We start from the raw sequence: 18,343 nt of genomic DNA on the forward strand, positions 1-18,343 counted from the left end.
CTGCCTTAAAAGCTTTCTTTTTAAAGTTCAAAAGAGATGCTACCATAAGCAAGGGAAAAATTAAGTATCTGAGGATGAAGGAATGAATCTACTCACACAGTGTTTTTTCAGTCCATGTCTCTTTATTCTCTTGTTATTCTCCTAATTTTTTTGGCCTAATTGTCTATAATTCTTAGCTCTAATTCTCTGTTCTCATCTTCCTGCTTCTTCTCATCTTGCTTAATTCTTTCTTCTTTCACAGGAGGCTTGAAGCAATAGCAAAAGTTACAAGAGTTACCTCTCATTGGTCAAAAGCACATTCCTAGGGTAAGCGATAAGGATAGGAGCCATTTGCCATGGCAACACATTTTCAAGGTTTCAGGACAAAGAGGGAGGGCCATAGTGCCCAAATGAGAAAGACTTTGAGACATAGGTCTATTGTCAGTGGACTTGGCAAGGGAAGAATCAGCATGCTTTTCTTAGGGTGCTTTGTGTTAGTAATCATGGTAGACACCTGTGACTCTGATTTTGTGCATAACTGTAAAGTTTTAAACTTATGGTCTATTTACAAAGGCCTTTAGTCTAGATGAACTTGCTTTAAGGTAAATGTGAGGTAAATGTGTGCAGTTTGAGTTAGACTGAGGTGGGATTGTTATTTTTGTTAGTCTGAGTAAGAGGAACAAGTCAGGCTTTAAGTGTCTACAGTCTCATGGAACAATAGATCTGGCTATAAAGCATATCCTAGTATATTTTCTATATGTCAAATTATACAGCTAAATGAAAAGTAATCTTTCTGACCACCCACAGATATATGTATCCATAAGATTGAGTGTAATCAAGAGATTGCATATATACATTTTATGAAAATGTGTGGTAATGGAGAGTTATCATAGCTGTTATTACACAGGAAGTTATAGATGGAAAAAACAGTATTCAGAATCAATGGCCTGAAAGCCTTGCTCAACAGGTTACCCCATCAAAGAACATTCCTCTGGTGGGTTGACATCTGAATGACCAATTGCTCTAAACTGTAATTGCGTCATGGCCCACAGTAGTTCATGACAATGGCTCCTGACAGTGTTCAGTCTCAACTCGCCCTGATTTTAATGAGTGATGACCCCAACGTGCAAAAATAGTGATGCTGACAATTGGGACGTGCTAAAGAGAGGCATAAAATGCTACCTTCTTGGGAAAAGGTTAGCACTCTTGACTAAGTAAGATAGAGTAAAACTAGTTCTTCTACCCATGACATTGTGAGGTTGAAGAAGTCTTGTGCTTCTGCTATCACACTGCAGAAGTTAAAGCCCCACAGTTCATGAGTGCTTAGTGAAAATGGAAAGGGCATTACAGAAGTGTGTGTGTGTGTGTGTGTGTGTGTGTGTGTGTGTGTGTGTGTAAATCCGAATAGGCTTAAGCACAATTCCTAGTGTTAGCGTCTACTGCAAGGTCTGACTTAGAATGCACCCCATGGAGAAAAGAGAGACTGTTGTATGCATATCCATGGAAACAAACAGGGTCTGATTATAAGGGGTGACTAGGAAATAAGGATGACTGTTGTTGTATAGATTAATCTCAGTGGCTTGTGCAGGGATCAGAAGCTCTTAGGATTTTGCACCTTTCTCTTCATGGTGCAGAACAGGGAATGTGCATGTAAATATAGACTTCTACCCCAACCTACACTCCAACCCTCTCACCTGATCCCTAGTACAGGTACACACACACACACACACACACACACACACACACACACACACACACACACACACACAATGCAGGCTTTGGTTTTGGGTACAAATTCCTCTTACAAAAGACTAAGTTTTACTTTGTTTTCAGAATACTTCTTGTGTCTGCAGTTTCTCAAAATAATCAGCTGAAAATAATCCTTGTATTTTGGGATAGTATATTCTAGTCTTCTACAATGCATTCAAAAATGTTTCAAAAATAGAGGCTAGTTTAAATCAGAAATTTCCTTTGCCTACTTCACAACAACAGCAAAAAAACAAATTTCACCAACTGTTTGATATATATTTTGAGAGCACATGGCACATTTTCATTCATTTTTAGCGTCATTTGTTGCATATGTATTCATATGAGACACTCTGGTGAATCTATTGAAAATGAGTAGGATTAGAGGAGGCACAGAGATGAAGTGAAAAGATTGCATGTAAACTGTTACCTTGTTTCTGCAGCCTTGGAAAGCATGGAAGGGTATTACTATAGAGACAATGTTTCCGTGGAAGAGTTCCAAGCCCAGATAAACACGGCCTCCCTGGAAAAGGTCAGACAGTACAATCAGAAGCTCAGGTATGTGATCTCCACTTGTGTTGACTTGATTTTGCTTTTCACATTAGACTGTACGTTCTGGCCACATGAGCAGAATTTGTAACATTTTCATTGGCTTAGATTATTGATATTTCCTTTTGGTATTTATAATGTTTAATGTCTCAAATACCTTAATGGCTATGCCCCATGAAAATGAATAAGAAAAAGAATCTTGGAATGTTTTATGCTGAAGTTTTAATTTCTGGAGAAAATAAAGGGATGCAATTAAAGTTCAGCAGATTATTTCCAGGGGAAATGTCATTGTTGCATGTTATGGTGGCATCTACAGAAAGGGTCATTGAATTGCTGGGAAAATACATTCCTTCACTTGCCATTAAACAGCTGGCCCCTCATGTGGGGAGAAAAAAAACAGGCTCCATGTGAAGATATGACAATGTGCTTGTTATTGGAAACTATATCTATATCCAAATAAGTAACACTTGAATTTTAATATTATATTTCTTCCTACATTGTTACTGTGCAGTATTATAGATCTTAGCAGAGTTGGAAGCCTTTGAGGATGGACTCTTCCCTCATGGTTGGCTCTGAACCTAACCTATTTCCATGGTAACATTACAAAGGGAAAAGTCAGCTTCCTTTCCTTAGGATTTAAAATAATACATGGAAGAAGAGAGATATGAGGGTTTGGTTGAGACTCTTTAAGGTAAAGCTCCTCCCTCCTGACCCAAAGAATGGAATTTGAGTTCTGCCCAAGCCCTGCTTGGGACTTGGCCTTCTGATCTTCCCTAAGATTAGAGCATTGAGTACTACTGAACCTGCAGCTGGGCCTGTCAGTCACCTTACTAGAACACTAGAACTGAAGATATGTTAGGGAGATGGGAGGAATAGTTATCTTCTCATTGGGATGATGTACTTGTACTGCATAGAAGCCTCTTGTGTCCCATGCCACACTGCTAAGCCTGCCTGCTTTTGTTGGCTGGTTTTCCCTCCTTTTGGATCTTACTCAAAAAGCTAAGCATGCTCAGGGCTTTTTTTTTTTAACCTATGTCTGAAGGTGCCCCGTCCCCTCCGCATCCACCATGCAGCTGCTTTGCTAAGCATGAAGGAGGTGTTCGTGGACCCAAACTCAACATGGAGTGGCTTTTTCTTCCTCTCCATCTCCCTCCTCCATGCAGCTTCTGAGATTTACACCCTGCCTGTCCTGTTGTTTTTTTCTTCTAGACTCTAATAAAATGATCCTCAAGATCCCTTCTCTGGTCATTTAAAAAATTCTCTTATTAGCAAGACTAAGACCCCAAAAGGGGAATCATGGATTTCCTTGATACTACAGTAGCAAGAAAAATGAACCATAGCCAGTGGAAGGGATGGATGGTAACTGAGAAGCTTTTACTTTCCATGATTATTAGACGATATTTCTCTCTTGTGAGTGAACCGGTTGGCAGATCACTTTTAAAATTACTTGACACATTAAACTTAAAAAAAAATGTTTAGAGTTAGCATACCAAGTGGTATATTTCATTATAGCATTTTCTTCATATATACATATGATGCTATCCTTTATTCCTACTTATCCCTCTCCCTCGGGATCCTCCTTCAGTACCCTCCCCTTCTCTCTGCCCTCCTCTGATTGATCCCCTTCCTTCCAACTAAATTCTTCCCTCCTCTACTTCCATGTCTCTTGTATTCCATTACTATGGTTTTCTTAATGCCCCTGCCTCTTGAAATCTCTTCCTCTGCTCTCACGATGACCCTCTTTATAATATCATGATTTTGCATGCATGTGCGCGTGTGTGCGTGCGTGCGTGCGTGCGTGCGTGTGTGTGTGTGTGTGTGTGTGTGTGCACGAGCATGCGTGCATACAGACGAGTATGTGTGCTGGAAGGGAGAACATGGAGACACCAGAGAGATAAAAATGTATAGTGTTATCCAGTAAGACAGTATGGTCCCTATCTTTAAGAGTCTGGTTTATTTTGCTTAAAGTTTATTTTTTAAAGGAGAAAAGCTGTTCTAGCTTGAGTCTTTGTAACTCAAAAATTATATCGTGACTCCCTGCCACACACATATGTGGCCACTCTGAAGATTAAATTAATTCCTAAAATGAACAGAAGGGATGTGTGTTGGTCCCGGTGATTTTCTAATAAAACTTACCTGACTGGTTTCACAGCCTGGCCCTTCTCCCATGCTCTCTGCTTCATCCATCATGTATCATTTTTAGGAAGATTTAATCCACCCACCCCCCCTTTTCAGTTACTTATATCCTCTTCGTTAGCAAATGCATTCTGAGGTCCTAATGATTCAGATTTGTATTGGCTTAGACTGTTTCAATTTTACTTCCTTGTCTACATCACTGTTTCTCAGAGCTATAAAATGTACTTACTCCTTTCATAGCAAAGAAAAATGTTAACCTTAAATCCATAATCAATTTGTTCCTAATTCCCTGACTAAGAAGCATTGGCTTAGGAAGCTTAAGTTCAGTCTTGAGAAAAATCTTTCCATTGATGACTGTTAAAGGAGAATTTTGCCTTCCCAACTGGTGAAATATATTCCTAGGTTGTCTTTGAACTAGAAACAAAATTGAAGCATTTCTATAGAACACACAGCCTTGAGCATGCATCCATAGACTCATTTTAAGAAAATGGATGACTGCTGAAGTATTCTGCTTAACCCTGTTTCTAAACACCAGTCTTGTTTTCATCCACTCAGGATTGTGCTTCCAGACCATGCTATCCTCCTATTCGAAGGTCTGTAATGATTTCTTATGGCCTCCAAGAGAAATATCAAGCTCCTTAGTTGGCAATGAAGCTCTTTCATGACCCAACCCTCTACTTCCTTTTTCTACAGATACATCCGTCATGTTCTCCTACCTAATTATGCCTCATACTTGCCCTCTCTTGACTCCTCATTCTTCATCAGCATCTACCTCTCTGTCTCCCAGCTCCTGAGAAAGCTATGCTTATGATTCATCTTCTCATATTGCTACAGTCTTCTTTGTATTAATTTATTGTAAACTTGGAATGAATCCTGGGCACTAGACATTTCAAAAGATGCCTAGGAGTTTAATATACAGCCAGAACTGAAGACCAATTCCTAAATCAGAAGTTCTTAAAGGACAGTCATCAGGCCAGCAATGTCAGTGTCATCTGCAAACTTCTGAAAGACTTTTGAGTATCCCACTGTCTGGGTTCACTTGATTCATTCTTTCTCACACTCAAATTTCAAAACTACTGTCCAGACCAGAATGACTGAGCAATCCCTCTCCCAACTTTTTATTTTCCTTTTATGCTAATTATAAATGTCAGTTTTTATTCTAGATGATAAGTTTTCATTATAGATCTCTCGCCCTCTTTATAGTAATATAAATTCTGTGAGTTGAAGGGTTAGCCGACTTTAGTGTCCCCTCTTGTATTCATCAAAATTTTTTGCATAAAAAACAAAAAAAATTTCCATTAAAAAGATCTCCACAGATGTGTGTTGAATTGCATTACTGGTATTGGTTTCTTTTGTATTGCTGTGACAAATCCCGAACTCAAATAACTTGAGAGAAAAGTTGATCTTGAGTCATGGTTACAGGGGACATAGTGCATCACAGATGTGTAGTAGGAGTGTGAGGTGGTAGCTCCTTATTTCTTGGTGGTCAGGTGACAGAGAGTATAGGCCCAACCTTAGTGACCTACTGCTGTCAGCTAGTATCCACATTACAAACCTCTGTCTTCCAAACAGTGCCACCAACTGGGACCAAATTATCCAAACACATGCTCTGTGGGGGAGATGCCACATGCCACATTCAAACACTAACAATGATATTTATGTTGAAGTAGCAGAAAGCAATGGGGAGTAAGATACAACTTTCTCAGCCCTGGGAGTATACTTTAAACAGAAGTTTATATGTGTGTGTATACATACATACACACATACATACATACATACATACATACATATATAGACATATATGCATATATATGTATATATATATATATAGCTGACAGGATATTTATTGATGATTATGAAGAAGATAGCAGAAGTGTTGTACACTATTCTGCTCTCATAAGAAAATATTTTAATGTATCTCTCTTTAAGAAAGGTTTTTAGAAGTGGGTACTCTTTGGTTTTGTATATACACACACACACACACACACACACACACACACACACACACACACACAACACATATATATATTTGCCCCACTTGTTACACATTTGATTTCCTGTGCACAGGAAGGCAATTATCTTCCTACTTCCAGAAGTGCCTTCTCTGCTTGCTTGTTTCTTAAATATGTAGTCAATTTCCTCCTTAATTTTTTTCCTGTGGCTTTGCACAGATACTTTTTAGTTGCTTCTGGAATCTGCTTTTGTTTTTTAGAGCCAGGAGGTAATATTAATCATTTCAAGAGCACTGACTGATCCTCTTACAAAGGAATTTTTTTTTCTTTTTCTTTTTTTCATTCCTCATAAGCCTAGTGCCCCTTTCACTCTTCCAGTAGAACTCATTTAATTCTGGACATTATTTTATTTACTTTTTGGATTTCAGAAAACATCTTTTTGACCTTCACCTGTGTGATTAGAAAGCATTCCTTAGATGACAAGCTTCAGAAAGTAAACTCAAGCTAGCATCAGCAAAACAATGTATTGACCATGTGATGCAGACTTTGGTCTTGGGTATGAGTTTTCTTCCTTTCTGTTTGGTTCCCCTTTCCTCTGTGTGGATCCATTTAATTCTCTCATCTGGGCAAATATGTTCACTATAGACCAATATTATACATAGAAGAAGAGACAGTGCCCCCTGCTTGCCCAGCTCTACTAAAGGACCCAGGAGGGGCTTGCAGCTAGAGCCTAGCTGTCTGCTCCTTTCTGAGGGGCTTCAGTATGACACACTAGTGGACTACTAAGTGAGAGTGAGAAGGGTACTGTGCAAGTAGAAACAGTGGGTTCTCCTGCTTTAGAGCAGCCAAGAGTAAATGGGTACAATTGTATAGCAGAAAATTACAGGCATTAAACCTGCCAAATGAGGTCACTGTCCATGATGGGGTAGAACTTTGCAGTGATGCTACTGTATTCCCATAACTAACCCTCCAAGTGTGATCTGTAAGCAACCCAGTAAACTCACTGGTCTCCCCAAATTAGACTGATAAAGTCTGGCACCATGGCCTGGTCCTTTTCTGAAGATGCCTGCTTGGCTCTTTATGAACAAGGCTGAGCTAGCATAAATAGTTCCAAGATGTTTCTAAAATATAAACTCCTTCCTGGACCCAGCCAGAAATCATTATTGATTGATTTAGTTCTGTTTGTAAAATAAGAACTACAACTGAAATGTTTAACTGTGAAATTCTGACAAATTCATAAGTTAGGGAGTATTGCTAACCCTGACTTTAACTCCCTTATCTGCTCTAGGCCTTCTCAGTCTCTCAGTCTCTTTTCTTTTTATTCCCCCTGGCCATGATCCATCCTCTGTATCAGCCTCATTTTGCCATGCCCTACTTAAAGGCAATTTATCATTACTAAATCCTTTCATTTTAATTCATCCTCTATTGCAAAAAGCACCGCAATGTGTCGAGTAAGGATGTAAATTGTAAATGTGAACAATGTTCCCTATAGCCAAGGAGTCCTTGAAGTTTCAGGTACTTAGGAAATTATTTTTTAATATTACTTTAGTGTAAAATGAATAGTAAAATCAAACAAAATAAAAAAGAAACAAGTCTGCATTAGCTGATGTCATTTATTATTTATATGAAGTGACAGCTTCATACTGAATATTTTAGGGCTAATGATCTGGGATATCTAAATGTAAATCCATCATCTTTACAGAATATGAGAAAATTATTCAAAGCAATGGTTCTCTTAAGGTGTTCCTTTATGAGTAAAGAATGGCACATGCCCTTTAAAAAGGTGTTTTTTTTTGGGGGGGCGAGGGACTGGAAAGATAGCTCAGAGATTAAGAGCATGTACTGCTCTTACAAGGACCTGGGTTTGTTTTCCTGCACCCATTACACTGACTATAACTCCAGTTCCAGGGAATTCAACACCCTCTTGTGGCTCTATGGGTATCTGAACTCACATAATGCATCATATATGGACAAATAGGCACATGCACTACACATAAATAGAAAAAAAACTTTTAAAGGCCTTTTGAAAATCAAAATGTACTTTTGATGATAAAGAGAAGAAACATAGTGATTTTATGTCACAAAGGAATACTCTACATACCCATCTCAGAGCCACTGGAAAATGACAGCCAGAAGGATGCATTTTGATTATCCCCAGAATAGCATTTCCATGAAGCATGCCACCTCTCCACATCCACAGAGAGAAATATGTCAGTGAATGTGCACTCCTGACATGGGGCAGTTATGATGCATGACGTGGATGAAGTGTCATTTCACATTTTTAGGTGCAGCTATCACACAACGGGAGAAAATGGAGGGATAGTGCACTTTCAGCTGTGGTATGCTTCTGAGTCCCTGGCTTCATAGCTCATGTCCTTCTTTTCCCTACTTTGGTGGCCTCACACGAGACACTGCTGCCCATTCCTTTGTTGTACGGCATACAGTGCAGTTGAGTTTGAAGTGGAAAATATTGCTTCCTATTGATGAGTGTGTGTGTAAGCCATAGTCAATTGAAAGTACCAGTTACAATGAGCAATCGGGTGAGTGAGCAACAGAGAACATTAATTAGCTTGTAAATTGTTTCTGTCTTTAAATTATTTCTCTGTACAGAGTCGAGGCTTTCAGAGTTAAATGATGTATGTTTTAAAACCATACAGAAACCTATATATTCATCTCCTTGGTGGTATTTCTGTAGTTTTTATTCTGCCTTTGAGCACAGTTGGGTTTGTTGTTGTTGTTGTTTGTTTGTTTAAAGTGTCCACAATGTGGCATCCCTAGCTGTAAACCAACTGTATACATTCAGTTCCTTTTCATTTGCAGACCACGAATACAGAATTTTCAGGTTTTACATGAGGAGTCAAGCTCCCATGGTAGGGTGGGTGACAAACCAAGGCTGTGAGGAATTTGAGTCAGTTAGGATGCCTACGCTTTTCCTAGGTTTTTTTCTTACATGGGAGACGTATGAAGGATCCACAATTTAGGAAGTATAGGTTTTACTAAAGTGATAAATTTTCCCACTGAGGAAAAGTATACACATTCTGGGGGCTTAACTTGTTATTCAGCAAATGCCACGTGCCTGCCACGTACCACGGACAGCACAAAAGACATGCTGGTGCATTGCAGCAGCTAAGAGGATGCCTTCCAGGAATGTTTTGCCTTTGGGTTAAGATAAATGCTGACCAAAATTCTCTGTAACAATTAGTGAATATATCTGAAACAAACAATATGTAGGCGTATATGCAAGAAGAGAATACATCTCAACTGTGGGGAGGAAGGTGAATGATGGCTCCAGGAATTGATTGCTTAAGGAAGACCCTTTAAGCTGAGATCGGAAAGCAGAATGGAGTGGCAGGTGTTTAGGGGAGAGAGTCTGCGAGGTAAATTTGGCAGGGATGGCCATTTCCAGGAGAGGGAAAAACATTTGCAAAAGTCTAAAAGGTAAAGGGATAATTTCTAAGGTATGACTGAGGCTCCAGCTCATGTGAGAAGAATGTGAAACTGATATATAAACAGAAACTATATGTTCCTTTTACCCACTTTACCCTTCAGCTCCGCTCCAACTTCTGCCAGTCCACCCTTGACCCAGGACACACTTCAGCTCCATCTCCTTTTGTTGGAAGTGTAATTATTTTGTAATTATTTAGGATCCATCTCAGATTCATCTTCCTGCAGGATGCCTTCTGTTACATCTAAAGCTGCAATTAATCAACTTCTTTCAAAACTGAGCAACTTTTTGAATTGCATTAGTTTTGTTGGGGTTAGGGAACTATTTATCTGACTTCTGCAATAGGATGAAGAAAAACAGGTCTTAGTATATATGCCCCAAATAGCTGTATTGAATTAGAAATCATGTTAGTTGTAATGTATGGCCATGCTCTTGTCACATTATTATTATATTGAATATATTCCACTATCCAGTCTACTTTGTTTTATATCCAAAAATTTTCAGACCATTTGAAGGGGACAGATGCTGGCTCTGTTGGAGATCTCTCCAGAAAATTTATCAGTATAGTCAAGGTTCATAAATTTCACATGAGATGAGAACAGATAAAGTTGAAGTTGTAGTGACATTTTGAGAGCAACATATCTCTTTTTTATTTGAAAAGTACTGTAATTCTATGAAAGCTGACACCATTGTTTCACTGAGAAGGCAATATAGTTACATATATATTAATGTGTTAATCTTGTTTAACTCATTTGGGCTGTACTTTTTAGATTCAGACACCTTCATTTGCCCTTGAAAACTTATACCTGTAACTAATATTTATTTTACTTTTACCTTAAAGGAATTCTTAATGTAATATTTTAGTAAGGGGAGTACATGGGATTAGAATTCCTAGCCTATGAGTTTTCACATTTTTGTGATAAATCTCTGTATGTGGTAATATTTATCAGGAAGAATAGTTACATGGTCTGACAAGTATAAGCAGATGAAATCATCTTTATTTTCTGAGCATCTTTGGGAGAGAAATCATCTCTGCCTAGATGCTAAGACACTATTGTTTTCCATCTGGAAACTGAGGAAAAGCTAAGAAAAAATGCTTTGTTTTTGCCAAAATAAAAGGAAGATCAAAATACTTTGTGTTCATAACTTCTTTTGGAATAAATAAATGCAAGTTGAATATTTCAAAGAGAAAATAAGCCCACCCCCAAAGAATTAGTTAAGGAAATATACTGTCTGAGGGAAAATGTCCAGTGCTTATGGAAGCAAAATTGATTTTTCACTCTGCTGACTTTTGTATCTGATCACAAGGACAATCTTAAAATGGCATAGTCAAGGCATTTTAGTCCAGCTTTTTTTTATGAATGTTTTTCCTATTGCTTTTGCTTGGTCCCTTTTTGCTGGCATTTTAGATTTTGTTTTGTGGATGTACCATGGAAGGTGAATAGGTAACTATAAATTACTTTTAGCTTGATCCCGGAGACTTTGATACCAGAGGCCTGCCTCTTAACTTAGAAGAAAAGCTTATGGCTTTATTGAAACCCTTGGTTGTGATGGGCAGCACAGCATGAGGTTTGTAAAATTAGCTGCCTGGTTAGATAGCTCAACTTCAACAGAAGGCAGGTTCTGTGTTTAGTAGATGCAAGTTTGTGAAATCTGTCAGTCATGTTGACTTTGTTAGATTTTAGTACATTCAGTCCAAACAACTCCAATTCCCATTGCTAGCCAGTTCCTACATCTGTCTCTTGGTGTACCTTGGATCTCAGTCCTTACAGCATGATATCTTCCCATCTCTTCTCATTTAGTCTTTTGCACTTTGCCTTCCCTGATGTCTCTATGATGACTTCTGTTAATTTGTATTCTTGTATTATTTAATCGTCTCTCTTTTTTTTCTTTTCACCCATTTGTTTTTGCCTTTTTGGTTTACACATTAACAACAAAATGTCTACTAATAGATGATTAACAAGGATATATATGTATAGAAATGCCCAAAGGTGGGTCAGCCATACCAGGAAGCAAGTCGCAAACAGTGGCAGGTTCTTGACTGGCATCACAATGACTTCATGACTCTTGGGAGAATAGTGTGGAGTTGATGTCGAGGTTGAATGGGACTCCCCAGCTGCTCCTATCCTGCTTGAGGAATTGTTCCATCTCATTCAGCAATAGTTACTGTGCGCTTTTATGCAAGTGCAAATGTAGGTACAGCACCTGGGATGCTGTGATGATTCTGAGTCTCCTAGGAGATCCCCGGATAGGGGCAGTAAGCAGGTTATATGAGGGTTTTCCAGTGCACACCGTGGCATTGATAACATGAAACTCAGAAGAGATGCATATACTATGAACAACTAGGGAGTTCAGGGACTGGAAGCAGTGCTGACAGATGATACTGGTGGGTGAGTTGTAGGAGAGAGGTCCCATTTCAGTGGATGAGCAAAGGCACTGTGGACCTGTGAGGCATGAGCAGAGGCAGGGTCGAGTCAGGGGAGTATGCAGGAGGAGGCCATGATAAGCTTCTGATGCAGCCTGAGGAACTTGGGCTTAAGCCCTCCTCCTGAGTGCTAAGAAGTGTGGTAGGGGAGGGTAGTTCAATCTAAATGGGTGCCAGCATTGAAGACCAACCGGGAATAAGGGCAAAGCCAAAGAGAGACTGAGGTAGGGAGAGGGAGGTAGGAGAGGGAGAGGGAGAGGGAGAGGGAGAGGGAGGGAGGGAGGGAGGGAGGGAGGGAGGGAGGGAGGGAGGGAGGGAGGGAGGGAGGGAGGGAGGATACTTAGGACACTATTAAAATAGTTAGGGTAAGGGTAAGTTAATAGTTAAAGATAATAAGGCCCCTAACATTGAGAAATGGAGAAGGAATGCAGTAAAATGTCCAGAAAGACTGACATGGTTTGAATACATTGTTAGTTGGAAATAAAAAGTATCTGTGGAGTCCATCTCTGAGTCAAGCTCAAGCTCAGTCTTATATGTTGTCTTCATAGTGACTGTACCTTGTGAAATATTACTGGTGGAGAAGGGTCATCTGCATTAATTTAATGCCATTAAAATATATCACCATCTCTATTCAAAATCCAAAGTAAAGGATCAAAATGTATATTATATATTATATTTAGTACTCTGTTATAATTGTAAAAAGATAATAACTTTGTATTATCACTAAATAAAAAATATATAGACAAATTTGAACATAAATAGAATATTTTCATTTTAGTCTACTCAAATACTAAAACCTTTAATCATGCAAAACTGAAAGCCTACAGTGGTGCCCACCCATAGCTGTAGACGAATTTATAAATGGTCTTAATAAATAAAAAACACAGAGCCAGAAATTTGGGTTAAAGCCTGAGAGAAAGATCAGAGGAATAGGACAAACCACAAGCTAACCTAACCTCACCTCACCAACTCCGCAGCTTCCAAGGAGAGCGACTTCCTGTTTACTCACATTTATAATGCCTTTTCTCTTCTGTTCTCTCATTGGCTCTCTCAGCCCAGCTACATCACTTCCTCTTCCTACATATAGCTCTGTCTCTTTCTTTCTGTCTGTACAGACCTCCAGACCTCTATGGTTGGTACTGGGATTAAAGGCATGTGTCACCACGCTTGGCTTTGTTCCCAAGTGTGGTCTTAAACACACAGAGATCCTGCCTGCTAAGTGATAGGATTAAGGGTGAGTGCTACCCCTGCCTGACTTCTTTGATTACTTATAATGGCTGGCCTTTTTCCTCTGATCTCCAGGCAAGCTTTATTTATTAAAGCACAAATAAAATATCACCACATGTAGCTTATTTTATAAATTTGTGTAACATTTCTGAACCTCTTGGGTGTGCTTGCATTTGTATAGACTTTAAACTTCATCTACTTTTGACATCAGTTGCACAGACATAAAAGTTGACACATCCAGGAACTGGAGAGATGGCTTAGCAGTTAAGAGCATGGGCTGCTCTTGCAGAGGATGCAGGTTCAATTCCCAGGACCCACATAGTGGCCCACACCACCTTGTAACTCTAGTCCCAAAGGATCTGACACCCTCTTTCTTCCCCTGAGGACACTGCATGCACATGGTACACAGACACACTGGTGGGCAAAACACTCAAACACAGAAATAACAATTTAAAAAAATCAACTATATGCATTCTGAGCATTCGGTGGGAAAGAGATGAGCAAAGTCTTTACTGTTCTTACAGAAGTGTTTTCAGTAGATATAATAGGACATTTACTGTATTTCTTATGAGCCATGTGAGAAAAACAAAATGGAAGGCTGCTTAATTGATTGAATGTCAGTCGGGTCCCAGTGAGAGGGGCATAGAGTAAATAAGAATCTCTGATATACATATATGGAAAGGAATGATGCTGCACATCAGCTAGGGCATGTCTTCATTGGAGTCTGCTACACCTGGAGCTCAGTCCCCTAACTAAAACCCCTGAGTAGCCACATTACTTGGGGCAAGTTTTTAATGCCTACAATTCTGTTTCCCATTCTGTCTGTTGGAGCTAATTATGATTTATAGGCTATCCTATTAGCTGAGAAGAAATATGATCAGTCTTCAGAACTTGCCTAGCATGCAGAAGAGCTGATCCTAGAGATTTTTGTCTGAAGATAGGTTTCATACAGAGCAAGGTAATTGGAGAAAAAAAAATAATGCCTAGAGAGTCTCTGAGTTGCTTGGCTCTGGGGTAACTGTCCTCACTGCCCACTAAGAAAGAATGAACCTGTATGAAAGAACATGCAAAGTAGGCTAGAAGGAGCCTTGCCTGTCCACACCCATAATCCTGAGATATAAACACAGATACTGCACCTGTTAGTACCCCAGCAAGCTACATAGGGGTAGAGGTGATCCTGAAACATGATCTGGAAGGATGGGCAGACCTTGCTTTCCTGGTCCTGAATTTAGCCCAAAGACAGGAAGGCCAGTTATCCAAATTGACCATGAGCAACATTGCTGGAGACTTGTAAGCATATTTTATGTTGTGTAGAGCCACAAGGTAGGAATACTACCAGATTCTGTAGCTTCTCCAATGCTACCAGATTCTGTAGCAGTTAAATAATTGTCATTAAAATCACTTTAGTCAACCAAAATAAAGTTTAAGAATGAAATAATAAATCCCCACCCTCAACTTCTTTATACATGCTTTGGTGAGAATCTCATATATAATAACAGCGGAAGTTCTTCATGTGTGAATGGACTTGCTTCCTACTGATAACACATCTCATCAAGTTGGAATGACAGCATGGTTTACAGGCTGGCTCTGAAAAACAATTTCAGAAATGCATTCACAGGGAGAGAAGAAGAGGTTTCAAAAGACGCATTTACCTAGCAAATATCTAGTAGAGTTACTGCCAAGTTACAGAGAGAATAACCATTTCATTTTTTAATTTAGTTAAGAATGTGGGTGCGGCAACATTAAAATTCTGCCTATGGCTGGGGAGATGGCTCAGTGGGTAAGATTACCTGCTGTGAAGCAGAAGCAAGACTCCAGCACCCCCCTGAAAGCCAGGCATGGAAACTCTCTGGAAAGGCAGAGAAAGTGAGCTCTAGGAGCTTTCTGACCCCTTGTACTAACTAGAAAGACAAACTTAGGTTCAGTGAGGGAGGCTGTCTCAAAAAACAAGACAGAGAACAATAGACAACACCAGATATTCTCATCTAGTCTCTGCATGCATGTAATGGGCACATACGCACATATTCATGTGTGTGCTTATAACACACACACACACACACACACACACACACACACACACACAAATTGTAAAGAAGGCAATTTTTAAATGAAAGAAAATTTGTTTCTAGTTAAATATTACACACTTTTGCCTTATAGTTCTCAAACTAATCCGCTCTGTTTCTTTCACTGTGCGTGGTACTGGATTACACACAGATATTGTCAAGCAAGTACATAATTTATGCTGAATATACCCATCCCTGTCTCTTCTCCCCAGTCCTGTTAGTCCTCCTTGCCTGCTCCCCTGGACGGTTTACTTCTAGTTTCATGTAATATGTTTCTATGGAAAATCTAGGACCCACAAATGAGGGAAAAACATGCTTTTTGCCTGAGACTGATGTAATTTGCTTTAATAAGATTAATTATTTCCAGCTGCATCCATTTTTCTGCAAGTAATGTAACTTCGTTCTTCCCTGTGGTTAAATAATTTCTATTGTGTGCATGGCACGATTCTCTACTCATTTCCTCTGTTGACAAACATGTAGGTTAGATTCTTAATTTAGGTATTGTGAATAAACATCTAAGTCAGCAGATTCAGAAACTTGCACAACCAAAAGAACCTAGTCTTACTATGTCCCTTACTGTGATGTGGCCCTAATGTAGACAACTCACACCTCAGCTTGGAGTGACCCTCTGCACTAAGACATTCCAATTCACTAAGAGAAGTAAAGGCTTTGGAAGTTTGGGATGCTGAGACAAAGTAAAGCAGTGTAAATAGTTGCATTATTTTTCAAATTCTTATTTTTGTTTTTATTTATTTGTTTTGGAGACAGTGTTTCATGTATTTCAGGCTGGTTTTGAACTCGCTGTGTAGCCAAGGATGACACTGAATTTCTGATCCGTTTACTTCTGCTTCCTAAGTAGGATTGTGATTACCTATTCATTTTTCTTCCCTGAGTGCAGTTAGTTTTCTGCAGGTTAAGACTGTCTTTTTACTTTGTAATTCTAAGCACTGACACTCTTCCTGCCTTATGAATTACATATTATGAACAGATAATGGAATCCATAGTATGATGTTTAGAAATGTCTAGGTAATGTGAGGAATTGAAGGTGACCTAGAATAGTGACACTAGGCACAGAACGCCCCCTAACACAGGTGTTTTGGTGTTAGGGATGAAGAGAATGCCAAGGAGGAGGTAGCAAGGAAAATAAGCAGCCAACAAGGCACCAGTTTAATGTGATAAAAGTAAGGCTTTGAAGATGGAGGGGTGTCATTTACAGGAGAACCAGGAAGTAATTTCTGGAAACTGTCCACTTGAGTTGGCAAATGCAAAGCCTTCGGTGTCAGTGGGAAGAATGGTTTTAACAGAGAGAGGCCAGGAGTGCTGTCCCCAGTTTACAGGAGCATGGGTGAAGGCCTGGGACCAGGACTGGCAAGTTGGTTTTCTTGGGAGAAGTTTTGATTGGAAGAAATGGGGGCTGAGTGGACAGCATCTGCAAGGGGTGTGGTCAGTTTGTTTTCAGTCAGCATAAACTTGGCCAGTCTTGCAATTATTAACGGAAAGGGCTTGTTATCATGTGAGGTGGTTCCTTTTGAGCCATTACTGATTTTTATTTTCTCCTGGATTTATTTTTGCTCCCCTTATGTACACTTCCTGAGCAGCTAGCTTTCTAGGAGGTGAACATATGTCTCTCTGTCCTTCCACACAGCAATTCTAATGCCTACTTCCAGACTGACCTTTGATCCCTGTTCCTTTAAGGAATCGAGTTGTGAAAGGGGGTCACATGGGACGTTGGCTACTTGCATATTTCTCTTTATGTATTCTCTCCCTAAATTCTTTTGGAGGCATCTTCCCCATGTCTGATGCCTATAATTCTAACGGTATTAGCTACCCTGCTTTTCTCTGGGAAGAGGAGGTCTGCAGTTTTTTTTATGAAGTTCACTTCTGACTGTTACACACTTAGGCGATAGTGGCAAGTTCCTGCTGCTGCTGCTGCTGCTGCTGCTGCTGCTGATGATGATGATGATGATGATGATGATTTTAAGTAAAGGTATTGGAAGTTTAAGGTGGGGCAGACCTGGGTTGCTTTGCCAGCAAGGTCATTGTCTTTTGTTGTTGTTGTTTGTTTGTTTTTACTTGTGTGAGCACAGATCATAAGGCAAATTGTATATGTGCATGCACATCTTGTGACTAAAAACAGGTGTTATGCTTTGTGTGTTTTTTTGTTTGTTTGTTTGTTTTGTTTTGTTTTTTCTTGATCAACAATCACCATTCAAGAGGGACAATTTTTCAGTACTTGTTGAGAAAGAATCTTAAATGAAAGATTCTTGGAAATGGTGTCATTTAACAGAAAATTTGGAAAATTATTCATTTATTTGCTCCAATAAAATACATTGACCACTTGCCTTCCCAAGAAGAGGAATGATGTAGCAATGATGTGGACAATGCCTAAGAGGAACACTACTGGGATTTAAGTTGATAGATTCTTGGGCTTCTGGGGCAGTAAAGAGTCACCAACTCTAAGAAAAGCCAGAAGGCATGATGCTGAAGAGAGAATAATGACAGCCATCATCTGGTGACATTTTGTCCCTCGGATACTGTATTGTACAGCCTGAATTTTACCAGATAATGGGAAATTGACTTTTGAAGTTTTTATTACACTTATGTAATTACTGTATATGTGTGTGTGCTTTAGCACATGCATGAAAGTGTATACATAGAAGTCAGAGGACAGTTTGTGGGTACCAGGGATCTAACGTAGGTCCTCAAGCTAGGTGGCAAGCTCCTTTATCCTCTGATCAATCTTGCTGGTTGATGAGGCCTAGTGTGGAGTTATACAAGCCAAGAATGAGATGCCTAGAATCTCAGTGTAATAGCAGACTTG

General features: G+C 39.4%; 1 protein-coding gene across 1 annotated transcript in view; it reads left to right on the forward strand.

Moving 5' to 3' along the window:
• Prex2 (phosphatidylinositol-3,4,5-trisphosphate dependent Rac exchange factor 2) overlaps positions 1-18,343 on the forward strand; it is a 299,642-nt gene that overhangs the window by 235,220 nt on the left and 46,079 nt on the right. Inside the window, exon 35 of the mRNA XM_006974690.4 lies at positions 2,169-2,283. Coding sequence (XP_006974752.2) covers positions 2,169-2,283 — 115 coding nt within the window. The remainder of the gene's footprint in view (positions 1-2,168; positions 2,284-18,343) is intronic.

Source organism: Peromyscus maniculatus, chromosome 2 (genome assembly GCF_049852395.1).
Source record: "Peromyscus maniculatus bairdii isolate BWxNUB_F1_BW_parent chromosome 2, HU_Pman_BW_mat_3.1, whole genome shotgun sequence".
In the NCBI taxonomy this organism is placed as follows: Eukaryota; Metazoa; Chordata; class Mammalia; order Rodentia; family Cricetidae; genus Peromyscus; species Peromyscus maniculatus.